We start from the raw sequence: 23,782 nt of genomic DNA, 5'->3' as shown, positions 1-23,782 counted from the left end.
CCTCACCCCCGGCTCTCTACCCCAAGTTTTCTTCACGCCCTTTCTCTCAGCTGCTGTATTCCCTGAAACCCATATTCCACAACCAAGAAGTAAATGCCCCCACTCACTCCCCAGCAGGCTCGTCTCCCTTCCTCCTCTATTTCAATGAGGTTTCTCCTGGAAACATATACATAGCCCCTTCACAAATAGAGGGTATTAATCCCCCACGTCCACCATTTCTGACATAGCTCAGAAACTGGAAGGGCCTGGCATCCTGCCTGTCCTCTGTCCCTGCTTTCGAGCCATGGCTTCTCTAGGAGACACTGCATACTCATGACTTCAGCCAACTGCCCTCTCTGCGCCCACTCTCCCCTATACCTCATCCCGCTAGAACTTCCAAACACTTTGTCCTTTTACCTCCTCGAACTTCCTACCCACAGAGTGCCCCTCCTACCTTTGGGGTAAGGACACCCATTGAGCTGCAAGCTCCCCAGTTAGGGAGTTATCTTGTTTTCTCAGCTGTCTGTACCAGCTGGGGTCAGGCCAGGGCTATGAGAAGGGGATGTCATCACTGCCTCTGGTTGCTCCCCTAGGTCCATTCTCCAAGCAGAACATCCATAGGGATCTGGTAATTCTGCCTGGGGCGGGGGCTCAGGCAAGCAGAACAGTTAGTTCACCTGCTATGACGGTTTAGCTGACCCAATCCTACTCTTGCTGTTTGGACATTAGATGAGCCTTATCTTTAGATGCTTCCTGATTTGTCACTCCTTATGAGCTCCAAATCGCCACCCCTACACCCATCTTTTGGTTCCATAACCAATTTTTGAATCCTTTTTCTCTCTTGTATCCCAAACACCTCCCCACCCCTGGGCAGCCAACCTTCCCTTATCATAATGGAGTCCTGGACTAGGGCCTCTGGAAATTCTGGAAAGTTCAGCAGAGTCATTCTTTATCGTTGTCCACCATTAGGGACCTTTCCGCTGCCAGAGCTTCTTCTGGATCTGAAGGGAGGGGGCCTGAACTCTAGACCAGCAGTTGTAGGTAAGGGATGGTAGCAAGTCCTCACAGTTTTGTTCATCTTTCTTTATGCATATTCCTCCAGGAAGTCTATCCAACCACAGACCTCACCATGCTGCGGCACGTGTCTGAAGCATCCGCTTCGACACTGCATCTATTTCTATTCCTTTGTTTTCCAGTTTCTTGGTTTTCGTGTTGTTTTTGGTAGAGAATCCCCTCAAGTAGATTTCTCAAGAGAGGATTCATGAGCGGAAGACTTTCTGAGTCTCTAAGTGTGTGAAGGTGTCATGACTTTAGCCCTCATAAATGCTTAGTAGGGTGAGTAGATTAAATTCTAGTTAGAAATAATTTCATTCACAAACCTGAAGGCTTTGTTCAGTTTTCTTTGGATACCTTGTACAGGTGAGGGGAAGGGTCAGCCTGATTCCCATCCTCCACCAGGGTCCTCTCGACCTCTCAATGGTCCCCTTTGTGTCACCTTGGTTCCTTTTCAGCCTGAAGACTTGTGTCTCTCTTCAGCTCCTGGAAATGTTCCTTTAGGATCATTCTGCTAATCCACCCACTTCCCGCTATCTCTAGAGCACTAAGCAGCTAAACGTCAAACCTCAGACTGATCCTTTCCATGTTCGGTCCCTTTCTCCTGTTTTCACTCTGCCTTTTGGGTCTTTATTCTGGGAAATTTTTTATTTTTAATATCCAGTACCTCTACTTCCTGTGTATTTTGACAGTTTGAAGGAACCCATCCTTTGCTGTCTTCAAAGTTCTCCCTTCTCATTTCATGAATGTCGTGTGTCACTTAACCTCAGGAGACCCCTGCCTGCCCAGTGCAGCAATCCCACACCTCCCATTTCCCGAACTAGCTCTGTCTCCTGGGAGGGGTTTTCCCAGCTGCCATCCGCCAGGTGTTTAGTCTTACTTCCATCACATTGACACCACTAGTTTCTTCCATCTGTGTAGTAACGTTCGATTGTCCATATTGAAAAAGGATAAGCTAGGTAGCAGGTGGTTGAGTTCCATTCTTTCGTGTAGCTGTCTTTGCCCAGAAAGTTTCTCCCGAGTGAAATCTGAATATGGGTACACAGCAGGGGTGAGAGGAAAGCCTTCACGTGGAGGGACCCTAAGTCCCATGGGGCAGCTGAACCCTGCAACCTGAGCTTGACCCACATGGTGAAAGAATTTTCCTCTGAATCCCCCATGTAAGCAAATACACACATGCACACATTTACACACACACACACACACACAATTAATTAAATCAAATGTAATGAGAAGTTTTTATTAAAAAGAGCATCCCTTGGAACCCCCCACCTTGGCACTCCTGACTCTTTCAAGGGACTCTGTCCCCACACCTTAAGGAAGAGGGGACACTTGGTTCTTTTCAGCAAGCAGAGGCTTGGATGCCTTGACACCACACCCATGGAGCAGAATGGAAGGAAGTCTTCCGTGGGGCTCCTTCCTGTGGGTTTTAAGCTGCAGCCTTTTCCCTGTATTCAATCTGTGAACACACTTCTCTCTGCCCCATCCTCCAGTTTGTTCTTTTCTGAGATCTCTAATGAAGTTCCCCTGTTGTCTTTCTTCGTGGGTCTTTTCCTGTTTGTCAGTCTTTAGTCAAGTTGTAGAGCCTTAACGGGAAATATGAAAGTGTAGTCTTGGAACACATTGAGTCAGAAGTGCTCACGGCATCCTTTCTCCTTTACCAGCTCTTTCCTGTGGTCTCCCTGACGCGCCCAAAAACGGAATTGTGTTTGGCAAGGAGTACACGGTGGGGACTAAGGCTGTGTACAGCTGCAATGAAGGCTACCACCTCCAGACGGGTGCCGAGGCCACCACAGAGTGTCTGGACACCGGCCTGTGGAGCAACAGCAATATCCCCCCACAGTGTGTCCGTGAGTCGAGGGGCAGTGGTAGCAGGTGGCAGGAGTTGGGGATGCAGCTGAAAAGACCCCTGTAAGAATGGGCTTTGAGTTCAGTAGGGAGCTAAGAACCTGTGGGGGGCAGGGCTTAGAGGACTCAGGGAGAATGAAGGTGGTCCCTACCACTGTGGTCCCCATTTCGAGTTACTCTCAGAACACTGAAGGACCGTGATGCTCTGGGGTGTATTCATAAACCACTACGGCACTTAGAATGACCGCTAAGCTGTGTGAATGTCCCTTGATCACAGAACTTTAAAGCGGGGATCAAAGACAAATAGGCCATATTCAGTCCAGGGATACAGGTTTTTATTTTGTTTGCTTCCTTAAAAATGTACATATAGCTGGGTAGTTGTAGTACGTGTAGCCAGCACTCGGGAGGCAGAGGATCTCTGTGAATTTGAGGCCAATCTGGGCTACAGAGCAAGTTCCAGGACAGCCAGGACTGTTTCACAGAGAAACTCTGCCTCAAAAAAACAATAAAAAAGTAGATATATGTGTGTATACACATATGTGTGCCCAGTGCGCATATTATTTCTTAAGATTTTATAATCAAGAAAATTTAAAGAAATATCCAGATTTCTGGAAAAGCAATAGAGATCTACAGCTAGGGATGCACCTCAGTTAACAGAGTGCTTACACAGCATAAGCGGAGGGTGGTAGCTCCTGCCTGGAATCCCAGCACCCCACAAATGAGGCAAGAGAATCAGAATTTCAAAGCCACCTTAGCCTGGGTTATTTGACAGGCATCCAAGAGAATGGACGGGGCAGGGCGGGGGGATGTCCTGGAATCTGAGCAATGGAATGTGCAGTGCACAGCCAGTAACCGATCCTGGCACAATGCCAGCCTTATCCTTTTATTTTATAGATCTATGCTCCCCCACTTGCTGCATCCTCCTCCCCAGCCCTCTTCATCCATTCATCAAGCCTGCCTAGGAACCGAATGTTCCTGGATTCATCATTACGGCGTTGAGTTCCCCCAGTCCCTCGTGCTACACTCTTGTGATGTCTTCCATTACCAATTAGCTCATTCTCGTCCCTGCTCCTTGTTCCTCCAGCTGTGACCTGTCCCGACATCAGCAGCATCAGTGTGGAACACGGCCGGTGGAGGCTCATCTATGAGACCCAGTACCAGTTCCAGGCCCAGCTGATGCTCATCTGTGACCCCGGCTACTACTACACTGGCCAGAGGGTCATCCGCTGCCAGGCCAACGGTAGATGGAGCCTAGGAGAGTCTATGCCTACCTGTCAAAGTAAGCTCCAGGATGGACTGGGCCCGTTTGCATGGTACTTCCTTCCTGAACCGTTTCATATACATGGGGTAGATTGAGGGGTAACCCCCAGCGAGGGCAGCACACCTCATTTTGGACACTTACCTAGCATCCGGAGCTGGGAAAAGGCTTGCTTCTTAGCCCCGTGTCATCTTACTAAAAGCTCTGTTTTAATAAACCTCCAGCTCAGCATGCTCTGATTAACTCATTCACTAGGGCCCAACTATATGCCAGGTACCAGAGAGGTACAAAAATCAAAGCCTGTGGCCTGCCTGGGGAGATGGCTCCGTGGGCAAACAGCTTACCATGCAGGTCTGAGGACCCAAGTTAAGTGGGTCGTGGTAATGAGTGTGTTCATGATCCCAGCACTCTGACGGCAAGACCCGAGGCAGAGACTGAGGAGTATCTGGAAATCAGGAGCCAGCTATCCTGGTGTGTGTGGCAGAAATGAGGCCCTGTCACATTGGAAAGTGAGGACAGATACCTGGAGTTTCCCTCTGACCTCTACACATGCAGTGTCACGTGTACACATATGCACACATACACACCATAATTTAAATAAAACAGTGTGACTCTTGCCTGCCAGCTGCTTACAATCTACTAGAGAGACAAGAGAAAGAGGTCATGTATACATGTATGATAAGACCTGCAGCTGGGTGTGTACAGGAGGGAAGGAGGGAGCATGGAGGACCGCCCAAGTCTGTCTGCCTTCTCTCCATTGCTTATTGCTTTCCTTTGGTTCTTGAAGTCTCAAAGGCCAGTCCCCGATACCTAGATCAATTGGTGTGTGTGTTCTTGGGTCTCCTACAGAAGGGACGGGAAAGCCCTGGCCCTATGCTGTAACGCCATGTTTCTGACAGAGTAGCCGCCATGAGTGTGGAGCAGCCTCACTGCGGCATAGCCTCGGTGGCCAAGCTGCACCTTGTACATCAGCCCGAGGCTGTTGGCATGCTCTCTTGAGGAGGACTGTGATGTTGGCATGCTCCCTTGAGGAGGACTGTGATGTTGGCAATCACTGTCCTAGCAGAAAAGCACAAGATTGATGTCATTGTCTGCCCTGAGCACACCACAGACTCACCATCTCCTCCTAGCCATGGCTCTGTCTTTGTCACCTGTAGACCTGAGCCTTGTCTCCAGAGATGGAACGTGGGTTCCTGAGGTACCTGTTGATGGGGCAAGTCAGTGTCATAGTGCGTTCTGGTCACCCTCAGGAAGGCGAGGCAGTCCTTGGCTTTGGTTGCTATTTGCTTCCATCCTGTTCAGCATGTGACTCATGTCATATCATCTTGGGACTGCTTCATTGAGCATTTTATGGTCTTTCCAGTCATCTCCTGTGGAGAGCTTCCCACACCTCCAAGTGGGCACCGCATTGGAACAATGTCTGTCTATGGGGCAACCGCCATCTTCTCCTGCAATTCTGGATACACACTGGTGGGCTCCAGGGTACGGGAGTGCCTGGCCAATGGACTCTGGAGTGGTTCTGAAGTCCGCTGCCTTGGTGAGTGGCCCCCAGACCACCCTACCTGCTTACTTACTCCTAACACCAACATTCAGGCATCCACTGTGACTAAATTTGGGGACTAGCTTCTCTTGGGGAACTTGAAAGAATGAGAAGACTGGTTTCTGGGGTTCTACATTCTATCAGAAGAACAACTACTCATTTAATTAATCCCCAGGATGACCAGTGCAGCCTGGCCTCCACCCTATAGAGGCACATTCTTATGATGCACCTAAAATATCCTTTATATTATTTATTGGAGAATAATTTTGAGTGTATTTATATGTATATATGTATGCATATTATAATACACACATGCACACACACTAATGCATACAACAAATGTCAGGCACATTCACAAACAACTAGCTTACAAAGGAGAGAGCTTCCACTGCTCCCAGGGCTAATGTACTCCCTGACTGAGCTTTATCTCTTGTTACTATTTTCTGGACTCTCCCAGTTCCCAAGGAGGATCTCAACAATATGAGCCTAGCAGAGCAGATTGGGTGATCTGTCCCTGGGATACACGCTCACAACCTCCAGGGCACAGAAGGTCCTTGCCAGTAACCTCTTTCAGGGGCACTCGCTTGGGATACAGCTATGAGCCACTGCTACATAGTCAAAGGGGCTGAAGGGATGCCAGCAAACTACTGTGCCCACGCTTTATTTAATAAAAGTCACTCACTGAGGTGACACACGGAAAGAATGAATTTGGCCAGGCGTCAGGTCTTGCACGGTTGTCACCAGCAGGACAAGCTGTGATGGCTTTAACTAGGCTATGATACTCACTAGACAGTAGGGACCCAGGGGATGGTCCCTCTGTTAGATTCTAGCACTATGATATAACACCTGAGATAATCAGCTTATAGCAAAGGAAGATTAATCTTGCCTCACGGTTCTAGAATTTGGGGCCCATGATCGCTTGGCCTCTGCTCTCTGGACTTTGGTGAAGTAGCACACAATGACAGAGTCAGGGGCAGAGGAATAAGTTTCCTGGTCATAACCTAACTCCTCCCCACCTCCTAGAGACTGCACCAAGCTTCCAATGCATGAAGCTTTGGGGACTTACTCAAACCATAGCAACCCCAGACCTGGAGGAGCAGTGACCTGTGCACAAACACAGAAACGGCTCAGGAAGCCTGGTCATTCGGACTGCAGCTTTGATGTTGGGGATCAACGCGCCCACAATACCCTTCCTGTCCCATCTGGGGTTCCTGAAGCCACTCCTGGATCGCTGTTCTCTGGGGAAGGGGGCGGGGGCATGAAGCATGGCTGAGTACTTGGTCCCTTCTCTAGAACCCACCTAAGCTCTACCCCACATGAGTTTCTCTTTGATGGACTCTCTTCCCCCATCTCACCAAAGCTGGACACTGTGGGACCCCAGAGCCCATTGTCAACGGGCACATCAACGGGGAAAACTTCAACTACCGAGGCAGCGTGGTGTACCAGTGCAGCGCTGGCTTCCGCCTGATTGGCATGTCTGTGCGCATCTGCCAGCAGGATCATCACTGGTCGGGCAAGACCCCTTTCTGTGTGCGTAAGTATGGCAGCCCCTCTCCCTAGCCAACACGGGCTTCCTCCCTTTACCTCTTAGCTAAAGGTTTTGTATATTCTTTCTACCCCCAAAGATATGATCACTACATCTATTTCTTCGGGTCTCTATGTCATTCATTGTTTTTTATTATTCCCTTGTGATTTCTTCTAATGTGCTTTTTTTTGGTTCATTTTCTAGTTTGTGTGCAAATTATATTACACGCATGCATATACAGGAAGCAAATAAGAGAGGCAATTCCAGGCAACCTCACTCATTTTCATTCTTTCATTTTGTGTCATTTTTATGGTTGTAAACATTTGGAGCAATAAAATTTCTTCTGATCAACTGTTTTAATTGTATCTCATACATACTAATAATAAATGCTTATTTTTAGAAGCTTTTTAATTTGTCATTAATTGCTCCCAACACCTGGAAGATTTTAATAGAATAATTTTTTTTTGATTTCTAAACCAAAGAGGTCTCTTTTGCTTTTATTGTATGTTCATTATGAACAATAATTTTATTTCTTGAAATTTATTGATACTTGTCTTGTATAAAACAGTTGATCAGTTGTTATGAATGTCCAATATGCCCCGGAGAAGATGAGCATTGTGGATAATTCTGCTATACAAAAGAACAGGCATAAATTTATAAATTACGTCCTCTGCATTTTTACTGCCTTTTGCCCACTTGAGCTGTTTTCTTTGAGAGGCATGTTTAAGGTTTTCTGTGATCAGTGCATTTCCATTTGTCTCTGCCTCTCCTGCAGTAGTTTCCATGTTGTATGGCGCATATATATTCACAACTGCTATAGCTCGGTTGAATTCTGACTTCTCACCTTTAAGATTATCTTCTTCATTGCTTTTAATATTTTTTAGCTTGAATTTTACTTTTCTCGATTTCAGACTGAAAATTCCAACTGCCACACTTTTTCCTGGCACATCTTGGACCGTCCCCGAATGGCAGGCACATCTATTAAATTGCCCTTTCCCAGGCCAACATGAAAATCTTCCTGTCCATAGGTTAAAGTCATTCATATAGGTTGATATGTCTTACACGTTTGGCCCTAATTCTCTTGTGTTTTCTGTCATCATAATGTGTCATTCTCTTTTGATATTTGGATCTTTGTTGTTGGCCCTGGACTTGTCGCACCGAAATGCCATCTGTTCCCTGTTTTTCTATTCAACCCTTTGTTGCCTAGTTTGTCAGTACTAGAGTCCTTGAACTTTCACGTAGTGGCCACACAACATGTCCCCCATTCCGCTTCTCATTCTCAGTGCCTTTCTTCTACTCTGTCAGGGCTGGGAACATCTAATATGGACCTCATGTATTATAATTCTATTGCTCCCCCACGCTTTTGCTTTGTTCTTGGACCCCAGTTAAATTCATCATCAATACGGCTGAAGCCTTCCCAGTTACTTCTCAGTGGGGTCAAGTTTAATCTTCAGTGGAATCTTCAGCACAACACTTTACATAGTCTTCTTCAAGTTCCTCCATGGGTTGTGTGTGTGTGTGTGTGTGTGTGTGTGTGCGTGTGCGTGTGCGTGCGTGCTACTGCTGGTGGTGGTGGTGATTGTGTGTGTGTGCGTTGTAGATCAAACCCATGCCCTGGTGTGTACTAAATAAGCACTTTACCACTAGGCCACAGCCCCAGCCCTTGGTATTTTAGCACCAGGTCTCCTTATGTAGCCTGAAATTTGCAGTCCTTGTCCTCCCAGCTCCTGAGCACTGGTGTGATAGGTGTACACCAGCACAAAGGTATGCTTGCTTACTTGCTTGCTTGAAACTCATTTCTGTTCCCTGTCACTCAAAAGGCAGATAGATTGGCTGTAAAATTCTTGATCACAAGTTATTTCTTTGATTTTTCTAAAATATTCTTCCATCATAATTTTATCGGTGTATGTTACTACATGTGTGCATGTAAGCCCACACCTCTTTTATTGTATTTATTTAAACACATTTCAGCATACATGTCCATAGGGAAATGATGACAGCTGTCTGGAAAATTACAATATCATTTTTTTCTTTCATGTGGATGGGAAGCATGCCTGAAGCCTACTCTCTTGGGAAATGTCCAGCGCGCAATACAGCGCTGTTAACTGCAGGTGTTGTGCTGTGCCCTGGGCCCCAGGCTCTGTCACTGTCACTAGTCCTGTGTGGCTGCACCTTGAAATCATCACACCAGTGTTTCCTTTTTACACTCGCCCTTCCCTGAGCAACCACTGTTCCACACTCCGTCTGAACATTCCACCTGCAGAAGTGTTCCCGCTGGGTGGTTTTCAGGGAGGCTCTGCTTGGTTTTCACTTTGTCCCTGAAGTCTGATATTTCTCCAAGGGCTGAATGCTACAAGACAGCTTCCCTGGATGCATCCATTCTACTCTTATTCCCCTAGACTACAGTGTTAAGGTCTGACTCGGGCCTGCTGTGCCTGGCCTGTTCATTCTTCAGCTCCCAGGCAGTTTGAAGCCCAGGGCAGTCCTGTCCTCGTTGTCGCAGGCCTAGGTTTTCTGTTCTTTTATTTGTTCTTGTTAATTTGCATCTGGGGGGATTTACATGGGCGCCATGATCCTCTGCTACCTACAAGTAATTTGGAAAATTCTTCACTTTTTAGAGTTCCCTAAAGTGAGCCTTTATGTAAAATGCAAGGGCTTTTGCTCTTCACCGTTGTAAGGCAAAGTTTTGTCTCTAATTGCTCCTCTTTATCTAACTCCTCATACATGGAGCAGGCCACTAGACAAGCAGGCTGCTCCACAGTAATGTCTAAAACCAACCTTAGCAACCTCCTTGGTGTTAAGTTTACAGAAAGTGAGACCGACCCATATCTAGCCCTCCTTCCAGATGTGTCTACATCAAACACGTTTCATTACACCTAAGAGGCTCACATGAAAATGCCTGACTAGCCTAAAGACACTCTGGTTAGACTTGGGTCAAAGTCACAGGTCTTGGGATAAGAACTCGGGCTTTCATCCCCGTGAACCTGTGCGCCTGGCATAAACAACCAGAAAGATTTATTTTAGGCTCCAGGATTCAGAAGCATTCATCCATCATGGCGGGAAGGTGGTGGTGGAGCCCACAGTTCATGTCACAGCAGCCAGGAAGCCCAGAAAGGCAAAACAGGAGGAAGCCAGGGTCACTAGGACCCGCCCTTGATTATGTACTTCCTCCCACTAGACCCCGCCTCTTCCTCTCCACCATCTCCCAACTGCCATAGCACTATCATTCTATCAAGGGATGGCTAATTTGTTCATTGGGTCAGAGCAGCCCTGTTCTGATGTCTGGGCGCGCCCTCTTCGAGGCATGCAGACATGGGCTCTTCTGAACTTGGGGCATTTCTCCATTCAGTCAAGGTGACAGTTCAAGTGAAGTATCACAGCTGTCTGCTCCAGTCATCTTCCGCTTCTCTCACTGGCAGCAAAAGCCACTGTATTTTGAGTCAAGTTCTTCCCCCAGCATTTCTCTGCTCCAGCCAGAAAGAACCTCCTCGTGAAAAGGAGCCCTGGTTCTGAGCCCTGCTGCCAGGAGATGCAGGGCAAGAGACAGGATGTCACAGATGAAGCTCTGGAGCAGGCGGCAAACACAGGGCTCTAGGGGCAAAATGGTGCACGGGAGGTAGCAATGGGTGGCAGTGGCTGTTCCTGCTGTCCCTGAACAAGGTCTGCAGCCTGGGAATAAGGGGGAGGCAGTGAACTCGGGCTGCGACAGCAGAAGACATGCCTGTATCACCAGTGACCCCACAGGCTGGCACTCTTCCCTCTTTGAACTACCTGACAGATTATCTTCCGAGGCCTGGGATTGTCCCCTCAGCTCTGTCTGCACCTCATGTTGAACTACGCTGACCTTTGTTTCTGGCCTCTCCCCACTTCCCCTTGTAGGCTCTTTGGTCTATCTTCCCTTAAAACTCGGGGCTCCCCAGGTTGTCATGTCATTCATCACACTTCTGAGTTAGAGCGAATGGCTTTTAGCTTTGGTGAGGGCATCATGATCCTTTGCCCAGCTGGCACAAAGTTAGCAAATAATACCAACTGGGAGGCATACCCCGCCTGTCCCACATCCTCAGTGATCTAGCCAAAGCCGCCTCTCCCTGGAGACAGATGCAGGTCAGGCGGCATCCCAGGTGAGAAGAGGCAGATGTGGGGCTGTGGAATAGAAGGCGGGCTCACCTATCTTCTGTTCTGATTGCAGCAATTACCTGTGGACATCCAGGCAATCCAATCAACGGCCTCACTCAGGGCAGCCAGTTCAACCTCAACGACGTGGTCAAGTTCGTTTGCAACCCGGGATACATAGCTGAGGGGGCCGCCAGGTCCCAGTGCCTGGCCAGCGGTCAGTGGAGTGACACGCTGCCCACCTGCAGAAGTGAGTCACCCTTCCTGCCCTGCTGTCTCCCCCACCCTGTAGGCTTCTGCAGCCTAGGAGGGCTAGCCATTGGCATTCAGTCCCAGGGTCATTTCCCTCATTCAAGGAATCCTTGAGGCTGTGAAAGGTCACAAGTGGAGCCATTAAACCCCTAGATAGAGTTGTGGAGCACTTCATCGTGGGTCTTAAGAAGAAATCAAGTTTCATCTTGCAAGCCTTATTTAGTTCATAGAACAAATAATTTATCGTCATATAATGCTGCTGCGTATATGTGTGTGTGCATGCCTGTGTGTGTGCACAGAGGGTCTTCTTTCACATAAACAAGGAATTTAGAAGTTGTATCATCTCTGAGGGACATCCGGGCCTTTCCTCACAGTTGCAAAATTCCTGTTGTGGATCCTTTGTAACCGCATTCACTCGCGTTCTGTTGATGAGAAAAGGATTTAAACAGAAGAATGGGAATGAAAAACAAATGGAAACAAATCTAAGAATTGGGATGAAGAAGCAGGGGCGGAAGAGAAGAGAAGCAGAGAGGAAGTCAGATGCTCCAGGATAACTCTAGCCTGGCTGTGAAGGGTTTTTCACCACAGTCCAGCTGTGAAACCTCAGAGACTCATCAAAGGTCAAACAAATACGTTAGGGCTGGGGAGACAGCCCAGATTAAAGCCTCTGCCTGAGGGGCGTGAGGATCTGAGCTAGAGCTCCAGAGCCCACAAGCTTGCCCCAGGGGCTCTGTTCAGCCAATCTAGCCTAACTGTTGAGCTCCGGCCAGCGGGAGATCCTGTCTCACAGGAGGTGGGCAATGTGGTCATGCATAGTTGTCCTGCATCCACATGCACATACAAACACATGTGTGCACATACATATGCACATGCATACACACATCGATAGCTTTTAAAAAGTGAACATCGCCTATGAAACCACATCTGGCCAGGCGATGGTGGTTCATACCTTTAATCCCAGCGCTTGGGAGTCAGAGGCAGGTGGATCTCTGTGAGTTCGAGGCCAGGCTGGTCTATAGAGCAAGTTCCAGAAGTGACCCCACAGCTACTGAGAAACCTTGTCTTGAAAAACCAAAAAAAAAAAAAAAAAAAAAAAAGGAAAGAGAGAGAGGGAAGGAAGGAAGCCACACCTGAAGTTGTCCTCTAACCTGTATATAAACATGCAAGCGCGCACACACACATACAGGAAAACAAAACTTATATAGTAAAGTAAATATCCCACTTTACAGAAGGAAAATATACCCATGCCTTTTCTAACCACCTGACTCTATGAATATGAGACTAATGTAATATGGTACACATGGAAGTGTTTGGAAGCCAAAGCACACGGTACAGGTTATAACAAGTATGTCAGCTTCTTTGGAAACTCTTGCTCATTTTAAAAACCAACTGAGTCCTCCGGGATACTAATGCCTTTCAAAATACTCAGAAAAGTGACTAAAACAATTTCAGAGAGAGAACAAGTGCTCCTCACACCAGGTTCGGTGTGTCTGTGTCACAACAGATGAGCTTTGGGAAGGAGCCACGCTATACCAGGGGTGAGGCACACAGAGGCAAGACAGCCATGCTCTTGAGGGTGGAAGCAATCAGCGCAGGGCAGTCAGCACTGGGAGCGCTGAGGGAGAGAGACTGAGTGGTCTAGGAGGGGAAGCCGGCTCCTCAGAGGAGGTGTAGCCACCTGGACATGGAGGCTGAACCCATGACCAGGTGACCAAGGCAGAGCAGAAGGGCTGCGGTCTCAGGGCCAGACCAGCTTCCTGCTTGTTGTCGTCAAACTGTGATGGTTTCCTCAAGCTGCCATCGAAGCTTGAGAACATCCTCACGACCGGATCTCAGTGTCTCACTGTCGCTTCCAATCACAGTCATCAACTGCACGGATCCTGGGCACCAAGAGAACAGCGTCCGGCAGATCCATGCCAGCGGCCCCCACAGGTTCAGCTTCGGGACCACTGTGTCCTACCAGTGCAGCCACGGCTTCTACCTCCTGGGCACACCGGCGCTCAGCTGCCAGGGAGATGGCACCTGGGACCGACCCCGTCCACAGTGTCTCTGTAAGTAGATCCATTTGCTTTGCGTAACTGGTGGGGAGACATATCACAGATCACCCCCTGTGTGTTCATGTGGCACCCCCCCCCATGTGTTCCTGTGTGTGCATATGCATTCTATATCACTGCAGCGTTCTGGCTGCTCCTTGGACATCAGGACCCTTCTTGGGGCCCTGTTGCAAAGGTGCCATGCTAATTTACACACGTTCTTCCTGGATGGGGGCTGTTCCCTATCCCGTCTGGATCTGCTATTGAACCCTTAAGGCCTTTGAGGATCCCTCCCTGCAGAGCTGACTGTGTAGTGAGACACCATACTGTCATTTTACCCCTTTCTGGCTTTTCCAGAAAGATAACACATCATCTTTCTTGTAGCTGTGACAAAGTACTGGACAAATGCAACCTAGGAAGAGGGGGTGCTTTTGGGTGACAGTCTGAGGGTACAGTTCCCTGTGGCAGGGAAGTCATGGCGGCAGGAGTCTGGGGCAGCTGGTCATGCTGCATCCATAGAGGAAGCAAGGAGTGAGGAGTGCTGGTCTCAGCTCATTCTCTCCTTTTCTACGTAGCCCAGGACCCAGCCCATGGAAGGTGCCACCGCATTTAGAATGGGTTTTTCCCTTTTACTTAACCCAGTCCAGAAGTTCCCTACAGACATGCCCAGAGGCTGTCTTCTAGGTAATTCTAGATTTTGCCATGTTGCTATTTAATTTTAATCATCACATAAGACATGAGCCCCTTTTCACAAGAGGATTGAAGCGAACTGCCAGTCTGTCTGGATGCCAGTATCCAGGTCAGTCTGGATGCCAGTATCCAGGTCAGCCTGGATGCTAACTCTGGCATTGCCAGACAGCTTTGGAGAAATCCATTATCCTCCCAGTGTCCTGGCTTCTTTAGAAAATGATGGGGATACTTGGACATGCATATACTAAAAATCAAATGCATCATGGGACAGATCATGCACTGTGAGAAACGGTTTACATAATCCAAGTCTGCCAAACGAAATGGAGAAGCACCCACCCACACCTCTTCACTTAGCAACTGAACTCTTTCTTTTGGTCCTCATGAAAGGGAGCCCCAGACACTCTGTGGAACCCTTAATTACCCTCACTCATGGGGTCCATTGTCACTCTCAACAATGTATTTCTTTCTGGTCTTTGTTACCATTTCACCTTTGAATAGTTTCCTTCCTTGTGACTATTAATAAAGAAAAAGAAAATGCTGGGCTAACCATCCCATAGGGTTGTCCAGAGGATGCATGGGTGAATCCACGGAGCACTCCTTTACTCTCTGTCACCCGGGGCTACTCCATGAGTGATAGTGGCGTTCATCACTATTAGGAAAATTTACAGGGACAGTGTGGAGAAAAGCAAAGCCAGGGAGGGGCTGGTTGCTGGCCACTCATTCTCATGAAATGAGTGGTGCCCTTGGGAATCTGCACTCTTGCTGCTGAAGGGGAATCTCGTGGGTTGCTCCTCCCCATCTCCCTGACACAGATGCGAAGATGAACTCCTGAAACCTTAATGGCTACTGAGCTGTGGCCATCACCAGGGCACCAGTCTTTATGAGCCCTCATCTGTTGTGAGCCCTCCAGTCTGGGTGACTCTATTCAAAGCCCCTTGCTTCTAGGTGTAGTAGGAGAATGATTTTACAGCTCACTGTCAATATTTCTCTTGCCCGAGGACCCTTGCATGGTCCTCCCAGCCCTTGTATGAATGATAAGTTGTTTGGACAACTGCCTGCATATGGTGTGCCAGCTAAGCTTTGGAGACATTATGGCTTCCGATCATAATAAGGGGTATTCTGGTTGTCTTTCCTTCTCAGCATCAGTGTCCTGCCTTATGCCCTGTCTGGATATAAGCTATGGTGACTATGATGATCCTTCTGCCTTTTGGCAGAATTTTCCATCCCACCAGCCAGCTCCCAAATAACCACACAGCACACCGAGACTTATTATTAACTATAAGTGCTCAGCCAATAGCTTGGGCTTGTTATTAACTAGCTCTTAACAACTTAAATTAACCCATGTTTCTTATCTACACTCTACCATGTGACTCAGTACCTTTCCTCAGCATGGCATGCTCAACCTGCTTCTCCCCAGGTCTCCTGGCAGCTCCACCCTTCTTCATCCCAGAGCTCTCTCCCTGTCTGTAAGTCCCGCCTAACTTCTCCCTGCCTAGCTGTTGTCCGTTTAGCTCTTTGTTAAACCAATGAGAGCAACACATCCTCATAGCGTACAAAAAGATTATTTCATAACAACTGCCTCACGGCAATACTCAATCAAAACCATGATCAAATCCTCTGAAACAGCTTCATGGCGGCCTCATCTCAATTGTTCCTCCACAGAGCCACCAGTGTGATCCTGACATAGCATGAACTGAGTCATGTCCCTCTGGTACTTCCTATTATGCTTAGAATAAAACCAGAACGTTACACCATGACCTGTTTCCAGTGCCACCCCCACGTTCTGGTCCACCCTTCCCTGGTTCATCTGCACATGGCTGTGGTTTGGATACAAAAATCCTGCATGGGCTCATGGGTTTGAATACCAGGTCTCCAGCTAGTGGTGCTGTTAGGAATCCTCTGAAGGGCTGGAGAGATGGCTCAGAGGTTAAGAGCATTGCCTGCTCTTCCAAAGGTCCTGAGTTCAATTCCCAGCAACCACATGCATGGTGGCTCACAACCATCTGTAATGAGGTCTGGTGCCCTCTTCTGGCCTGCAATCATATACACAGACAGAATATTGTATATATCATAAATAAATAAAAAATTTTTTAAAAAAAAGAATCCTCTGAAAGCTTTAAGCGGTGGAACCTCACTCCGAGAAGCAGGCCACTGGGGATAAGTCTTGGTGATTTATAATCCAGTTCCACTTCCTGTCCACTCTCTATTCCCTGACTTCAGACCCAGTGTGGCTGACTGCCTCATTGCCTTCCCCACCATGATGGACTATAGCCCCTCAAACTGAACCAAAGTAAGTCCTATTCCCTCAAGTTGCTTCTGCCAGATACTTGGTCATAGAAACAAGAAAAGTGGCTAAGATACACACCAAGTTCATCCTGGCTTCAGCCCTGCACAGGTTATGTTCCTTCCTTGATGTCCTTGCCCCAGATGGCTCAGTCCTGACCTGTCCTCACAGAGACCATTCTTACCACCCTATTTAAAAGCAGCCCCGCCGCTCGGCTTGCCCCCAGACACCCCTGCCCTTTCTCAGCTTTGCCTCTTATCATAACACTGCTATTCATTTCCTCTTCTTTTAGCCTCTCTTCCCCATTATAAGCTCTAAGAGTACATGAACTTTATTCTCCATACACACAGACCGGAGCCTGTCACATAACAGGCAATAAGCAAGGTACAGTTACCAATAAAGGGGGAAAGTAAGCCCAGTCCTGGCACCCTAACCTGTGTGTCTCAGTTCTGGGGTTTCAATATTTTCCCTGGCCTTCACGGCTATGTGTTGATGTTTCAGGAAAAGGAATTTGCAGAGTGAAGGAGGTGTGCTAGGAAAAATTAGTGAGGCAACTTTGAGTTCAGAGAAAGGAACCAATGAAAACAGCCCAGGAAGGACAGCTTCTTATGTGTTCTGTATATACCATCTTTCTGCTTGGGCATATCTTGGGTCTGCCCTGTGGCAGGGAGGAGACAGGGAGAGGTGAGCGGGAGGGACAAGAAAAGGAACCAACGTTACTGCATACCCACTGTGCTGCATGGGTATTACCAACGTTACTGCATACCCACTATGTGCTGCATAGGTATTACCAACGTTACAGCATACCTACTATGTGCTGCATAGGTATTACCAATGTTACTGCATACCCACTATGTGCTGCATAGGTATTACCAATGTTACTGCATACCCACTATGTGCTGCATAGGTATTACCAACGTTACTACATACCTACTATGTGCTGCATAGGTATTATTACCCTTTGTTTCCAACCTAGAAACAGTGTGAAGTGGGCGGGCTTTGTCTTCTGATGCAGGAGCCAGAAGGAAGTTCACCCCCACAGACACCAAGGTTTCCACCCCTTCCTGGCTTCCCACAGCAAGCCTGTGTGGAGTGATGGTGGCCCATCCCCAACAGAGCCACTGAGATGTTTACTCTCTTCCCACAGTGGTGTCCTGTGGCCATCCTGGCTCTCCACCTCATGCCCAGATGTCCGGAGACAGCTACATAGTGGGTGCCGTCGTGCGGTACAGCTGCACTGGCAAGCGAACTCTGGTGGGCAATGCCACCCGCATGTGTGGACTGGATGGACACTGGACAGGCTCCCTCCCCCACTGCTCAGGTATGGAGTGTAGTGTGCAGGGCACTGGAGGGGCACTGGCTGGTGGGAGCATAGTCCATGAACATGAGAACATTACAAATTGGGAGCCTGGAGCTCATCTTTCTCAAGACAGCGCCGCTAGAAGGGACTCCAAGTGCGCTCCAGCCCTTCATCAGTTTTGACGGAATCCAAACAGCCAAAGGCCAAGGGCAACTGCTCAATGAGGTCCACCTGGAGTGTTAGTCCTATCTAGAAATCTGAGTCTGGGTACTCCTGGGGATGACAGTCCAGGTCTAGGCCCACCCCGTGATCTTCTCGCCCCTGTTTCAGGATCCCTGGGCCCCAACCTACCTTATTCTCTCTCATCAATACCTAATTCAACTTGTCCCATGTCCTGACTGCCTCCCGGGATAGTCTCCGCACTAAGTCATCATCCCCAGACAATCCTACTAAATTCTAACTCACTAGTCCCCGGGAGAACCCTGGCACGTAATTGAAGTAGCAGATGCAGGCAGCCACCAAAGATCCCATATCCACATTCTCTAAACCAGAAATCCATCCATAATGTCTTGAAACAGAGCAAAACATCTGGAAGTGAGTTGTACCACCACCACAGGGCTAAAAAGCAAGCAACCTCAGCTGAGTCTGCTTTGGGGGAAACCTACCTGGCACTACCAAAGAACGCCGCCAGGGGGCAGATGCTCTGGAGCCAAAGCCTCCCTGGCTAAAGCACGCACGTGTCCTTTGCAGAGGCCTCTTCTGTGTGTCTTTAAGAAAGAAACACATTTACCAGGCGGTGATGGCACACACCTTTAATTCCAGCACTAGGAAGAGAGGCAGGCAGATCTCTGTGAGTTTTAGGCCAGCCTGGTCTACATAGTGAGTTCCAAGATAGTCAAAGCTACACAGAGAAACCCTGTCTCAAAAAAGAAAGAAAGAAAGAGAGAGAGAGAGAGAGAGAGAGAGAGAGAGAGAGAGAGAGAGAGAGAAAGAAAAAGAAAGAAAGAAAGAAAAAAGGAGAAGGAGAGAGAGAAATGACATGTTCAAGAACTTCAAGAGATTCATCTGCCTCTGCCTCCCAGGTGCTGGGATTAAAGGTGTATGCCACCACCACTGCCTGGCCTCTATGACTAGCTAGTGTGGTTAGCTCTGCTCTCTGAGCCTCAGGCAAGCTTTTTCTGTTAGAGCAAAAATAAAATATTACCAGAGAGGTGGGTTAGCCAGTGTGGAAACTGAACCATTTGCCATAAGAGGAAACTTCCAGCTTTTACCTTGCTTCATCCTGGAAACTTACAAAAGGCAGCAAAATCTAACCAAATGTGGCAGGCTCTATTTCTTAAATTCTTGAGTTGTAGTTTGAAGGAGCCCCATTCTTTGAGGCAGAATGAGAAACACAGGGCTACTTCATATTCTCACTGTCTGAGACAATGAGAAATTCTCAGGCAGGAGGTGAAAGAGCCATCATGGATAAATGATAAGAGTTCTGACTGAAGCAGTTTTGACTCCAGCAAACCCACTGTAGTTTCAAATGCTACCGTTCAATGCTTATACATGTGTGTCTGTGAGGGGACAGATGCCACTGAAGCTGGGGTCTATCTCCTCACAAACCACTTATTCTGACATCTTCCTCCTCCACGGAGCTCCGCAGTGTGTCTCTGTAACACAGAGCCTGGTTCCCTCAGACACTGGGTCCTAAGGCTCTCTGTCCTGTTGTCTGCCCTCCTTGGCTCTTTGGGTCCTTCAACACCCTCTTGAGAGGGTCTGTAGGACCTCAAAAGGCAGGCAAACTTGAGAGTGTAGCATACCAGATGGGGCAGGGCAGAAATGAGATGGCAGGGTGTAAAACATTCAAGCTGTGCTAGACAATCTTCACCTAAAGGACCAGGATTAGACACCCCAAATGGTTACCATTTCCTCAAGGCAAGAACATATTGCATTGTTCAAAATATCATATGTACAGTATTACATCAAAATATTATATGTATCCAGTTCTTCTTACCTGATTACATTACTGATCAGGCAAAAGTAAAACGAAACTTTAAAAGTAACAGAAGGTAGCTCGGTGGGTAAGGATGCTTACCTGACAAGCTGAGTTTGATCCCGGAACTCATGGAGGAAGGAGAGGACTGGTGCCTTCAAATGGTCCTCTGATCTCCACATAACATTCTGTCATTTCCACATCGGAGTCCAGCACTGAACAAAGTCAGGGCAGGAACTCAAACAGGGCAGGATCATGGAGGCGGGAGCTAATGCAGAGGCTATGGAGGGGTGCTGCTTACTGGCTTGCTCCTCTTGGTTTGCTCAGCCTGCTTTCTTATAGAACCCAGGACTATTAACCCAGGGATGGCGCCACCCACAATGGGCTGGGCCCTTCCAGATCAATCACTGACTAAGAAAATGCTCTATAGGCTTGCCTACAGTCCAGTTTCATGGAGGCATTTTCTCAGCTGGGGTTCCCTCCTCTCAGATGACTCTAGCCTGTGCCAGTTTGGCACAAAATTAGCCAGCTCACACGCTCTGGCCAATTGTGTTCATATGTGCATACACACGCATACACACACACACACACACACACGACAGATGGATAGGAAAAAAAAAATTAAAGTAATAGAAGACAAATAAAGGCCAGAAGAATCCAGTTCAGGCTGAGCTGTTAGAGGCTAAAACTGTGGTAAAGAGTTTGGGGTTTTATCTTGTCAGTGCTAAAAATCCCCCAGAGATGTTCTTACAGGAAAGAGATGGGGTGAGATGGTTCTTCAAGGTCAGTGATTGAGGCTGGAGCTTCAGCTGGGGGAGATTAAGAGGAAGGGGCTGTTTGGGAGGCTTTTGCAGACACTCAGGCAAATGAATGGCAGGCATCTAAGCTAAGACCAAGAATGACGCTGAGACTGGAGAGGGCACCCCAGGTCAGCAGGTGCAGGAGGAGATGAGGTGAGAGGGAGGAGTGGACGATGTGGTAACCCCGACCATTGGAGCTCTAGCCCGGCATGAGCTTCCCTTCCTTGTGGCTCCTGAGGACTTACCAAGGATTTGGATCTGTGCGTTCTGACTACTGAGTAGTGAGGTAGAACACTTATTCTGACTTCTTCCTCCTCCGTGAGCCTCTGTAGTGTGTCTGCCTAGCACGGAACCTGGTTCCCTCAGGCTCTGTCTCCTGTTGTCTGCCTTCCTTCACCTCACTTCCTGAGCACTTAAGTTATAATTAGTGCAGACACTGTGGGCTGGGCACAGGCCTTTGTCACCTCCGTCATCCATGGGGTTCGTTGCTTCCTCTTTAACAACACAGCACATCTCTTTCTCTGCCCCAGACCTCAGCTCCACTTGCATACATACACACACACACATACACTAAAAGTCCCTCAATGTCATCTGGGTTCTCCTTCCACAGGAACCAGCACAGGTGTCTGCGGTGACCCAGGGATCCCAGCCCATGGCATCCGTCTAGGGGACAGCTTTGCCCCGGGCAGTCTGATGCGCTTCAGTTGTGAAGCTGGCTACGTGCTCCGAGGATCTTCAGAGCGAACCTGTCAAGCCAATGGCTCATGGAGTGGGTCACAGCCTGAGTGTGGAGGTAATGTATGTGGCCCTTCTGCTCCTCCCCTCTGCCCCAAGTGCCCACCCTTGGACAGTGGACATCCACAGACAGCTCATGTACATTTTTATTAGCAATCCAAAGAGAATATGCTCTCCCCTCACATCAGAAAGAAAAAGCCAACAAAGATTAAATGAGCCCATAGACGATTAATTTTCCCTGTATTTTAATTCAGCAATCATGTGCTAAATTTTAGTCTGTGTTGGAGGCACATTGGTGACCAGAGGAGACCCACTGTGTGATCTAAATGCCTTCCCAGAGCAAGGAGGCTGCCTACCTAGCTTAGCCCCGAAATAATCCCACAGATACTGTATTAATTAAATCACTGCTTGGCCCATTAGCTCTAGCTTCTTATTGGCTAACGCTTACATCTTAATTTAACCCATCTCCATTAATCTGTGCATCACTGTGGGGTCATGGCCTACCAGCAAAGTTTCAGCATGTCTATCTCTGGTGACGGCCCCATGGCGACTCTCTGACTCTGCCTTCTTCCTCCCAGCATCCCGTTTAGATTTCCCCACCTAGCTCTGTTCCCCTATAGCTCTGCTATAGGCCCAAAGGAGCTCCTTTATTCATTAACCAATAAAAGCAACACATAGAAGGACCTCCCACACCGCCTTCATCCTCCCAAATTCACGAAGGGTGAGCTTTGATCACCAAGATAGTGGGTCCTCTGGAAAGGGCCAGGTCATGAGGTAAGCCCTCATGTCAAGCTCTCATGAAAGGGACTAGAGAGCGTCCTGCCCTTCCTGCTGTGTGAGAACATGGTGAGATGACACTGGCCACAAACCAGCAGGAAGATTCTTGACAGACATGGAATCCATGGGCCTCTTCATCCTGGGTATCTCAGCCTCTGAAGTAGAAAATGACTGAATCTCCAGTGTTTTAAAGCTGCCTGGCTTGTGGTGTTATATGTTTAGTGTATAGATTTCTCACGAACAGACTTGAGGCGTAGCGGGGGAAGTGAGTAAGAGCACTTGTACTACAAACATGAGAACATGAGTTCAAATCCCCAGCACCCATGTAAAAAACCAGGCATGGATCTGAGTGCCTGTAACCACAGCGTTAAGGTAATGAATAAAGAAACTGCTTTGAGCCGATAGCAGGGAAGAACAGAGCTAGGCAGGGGAAACTAAACTGAATGCTGGGAGAAAGAAGGTGGAGCCAGGGAGATGCCATGTAGCCGCTGCCGGGGACAGACGAGCTGGAATCTTGCCAGTAAATCCCAGTCATATGGCAATACACAGATTAATAGAAATGGGTTAAATTAAGATGTAAGAGCTAGCCAATAAGAAGCTAGAGCCAATAGGCCAAACAGTGATTTAATTAATACAGTTTCTGTGTGGTTATTTCAAGTCTGGGCAGCTGGGAACGAACAAATGGGCTCCTACAACAGCTATGTACATATAATTCCAGTATTTCAGGGGACAGAGAAAGGAGGATTGCTATGTCTTGCTGGCCACCACCCTGGATCCAGGTTCAGTGAGAGACCCTGTCTCAAAGGTATAAGGCAGAGAGAATGGTAGATTCTCTGACCAATATCATCCTCTGACCTCTGCAGAGACACATTTCTGTGTGCATACACATGTGTACATACACCATACACACACATATTTCTTAAAGTCTTTTTATTTTAAAAGAAGTTAAGTTAAACTCCTCATCCCAAAGTTGGACTGGCAGCATCACTATGCTCTCTTGACATATTTTCTACTTAAAAAGTTATCTACACAACCCAGGCATCTAGAGTCAATGACTGCCTGGCCATGATGCAGACCCTTAGTGCCCACACTGTGGTTCTAAACATATTCTCCATTAAAAGGATCCAAATTCTTTGGAGAAATGGTTGCAGAGCTTGGTCATGGAATATACAAGATAAACCCTGGAATATACCACCTGTCCAGCAAGGAACCCTTTGGAGTCATGTAAAAGAAACCCAGGGGCCATATAGTGAAGAAGCTCCCCTCAGCCAAAGGTGGGGCAACTTGAATGCCAACAGTAGTAATAACAACAGCAGTGGATGCTAAATATATTTAAATCTGGGAGTTCAGATGCTCCTAAATAAACTCACCTTTGAAGAATGCTAGGAAACAAAACTTGTTATTCTTATGCCTAATTTTAAAAACTGAGGGAGAAAAGAGTCAAGCATTGTGCCAACCTTTCTTCGCTAAGTGTATGACGAGCTAGGCCAGTATCTGCTGCCGAGGGCTAGGGCTGTGGTAATTGGGGTGCAGAGTTCTCGCCTCAGCCTTTCTCTCCTGCTCTCAACTTTCTTTTCCATGAATACCAGAGACCCAAGAAACAGAACAACCAGAGGG

General features: G+C 47.9%; 1 protein-coding gene across 7 annotated transcripts in view; it reads left to right on the top strand.

The window, feature by feature from the left end:
- Positions 1-23,782, top strand: part of Csmd2 (CUB and Sushi multiple domains 2) — a 543,351-nt gene that overhangs the window by 496,962 nt on the left and 22,607 nt on the right. For all 7 annotated transcript variants that reach the window (XM_057784126.1, XM_057784125.1, XM_057784122.1 and 4 more), the window contains 8 exons: positions 2,697-2,882; positions 3,965-4,159; positions 5,502-5,675; positions 7,039-7,212; positions 11,393-11,566; positions 13,431-13,619; positions 17,723-17,896; positions 21,264-21,446. In XM_057784126.1, the coding sequence (XP_057640109.1) occupies positions 2,697-2,882; positions 3,965-4,159; positions 5,502-5,675; positions 7,039-7,212; positions 11,393-11,566; positions 13,431-13,619; positions 17,723-17,896; positions 21,264-21,446 (1,449 nt within the window). The remainder of the gene's footprint in view (positions 1-2,696; positions 2,883-3,964; positions 4,160-5,501; positions 5,676-7,038; positions 7,213-11,392; positions 11,567-13,430; positions 13,620-17,722; positions 17,897-21,263; positions 21,447-23,782) is intronic.

This window comes from Chionomys nivalis, chromosome 11 (genome assembly GCF_950005125.1).
Source record: "Chionomys nivalis chromosome 11, mChiNiv1.1, whole genome shotgun sequence".
NCBI lineage: Eukaryota > Metazoa > Chordata > Mammalia > Rodentia > Cricetidae > Chionomys > Chionomys nivalis.
This window is presented reverse-complemented; position numbering and strand designations above follow the sequence as displayed.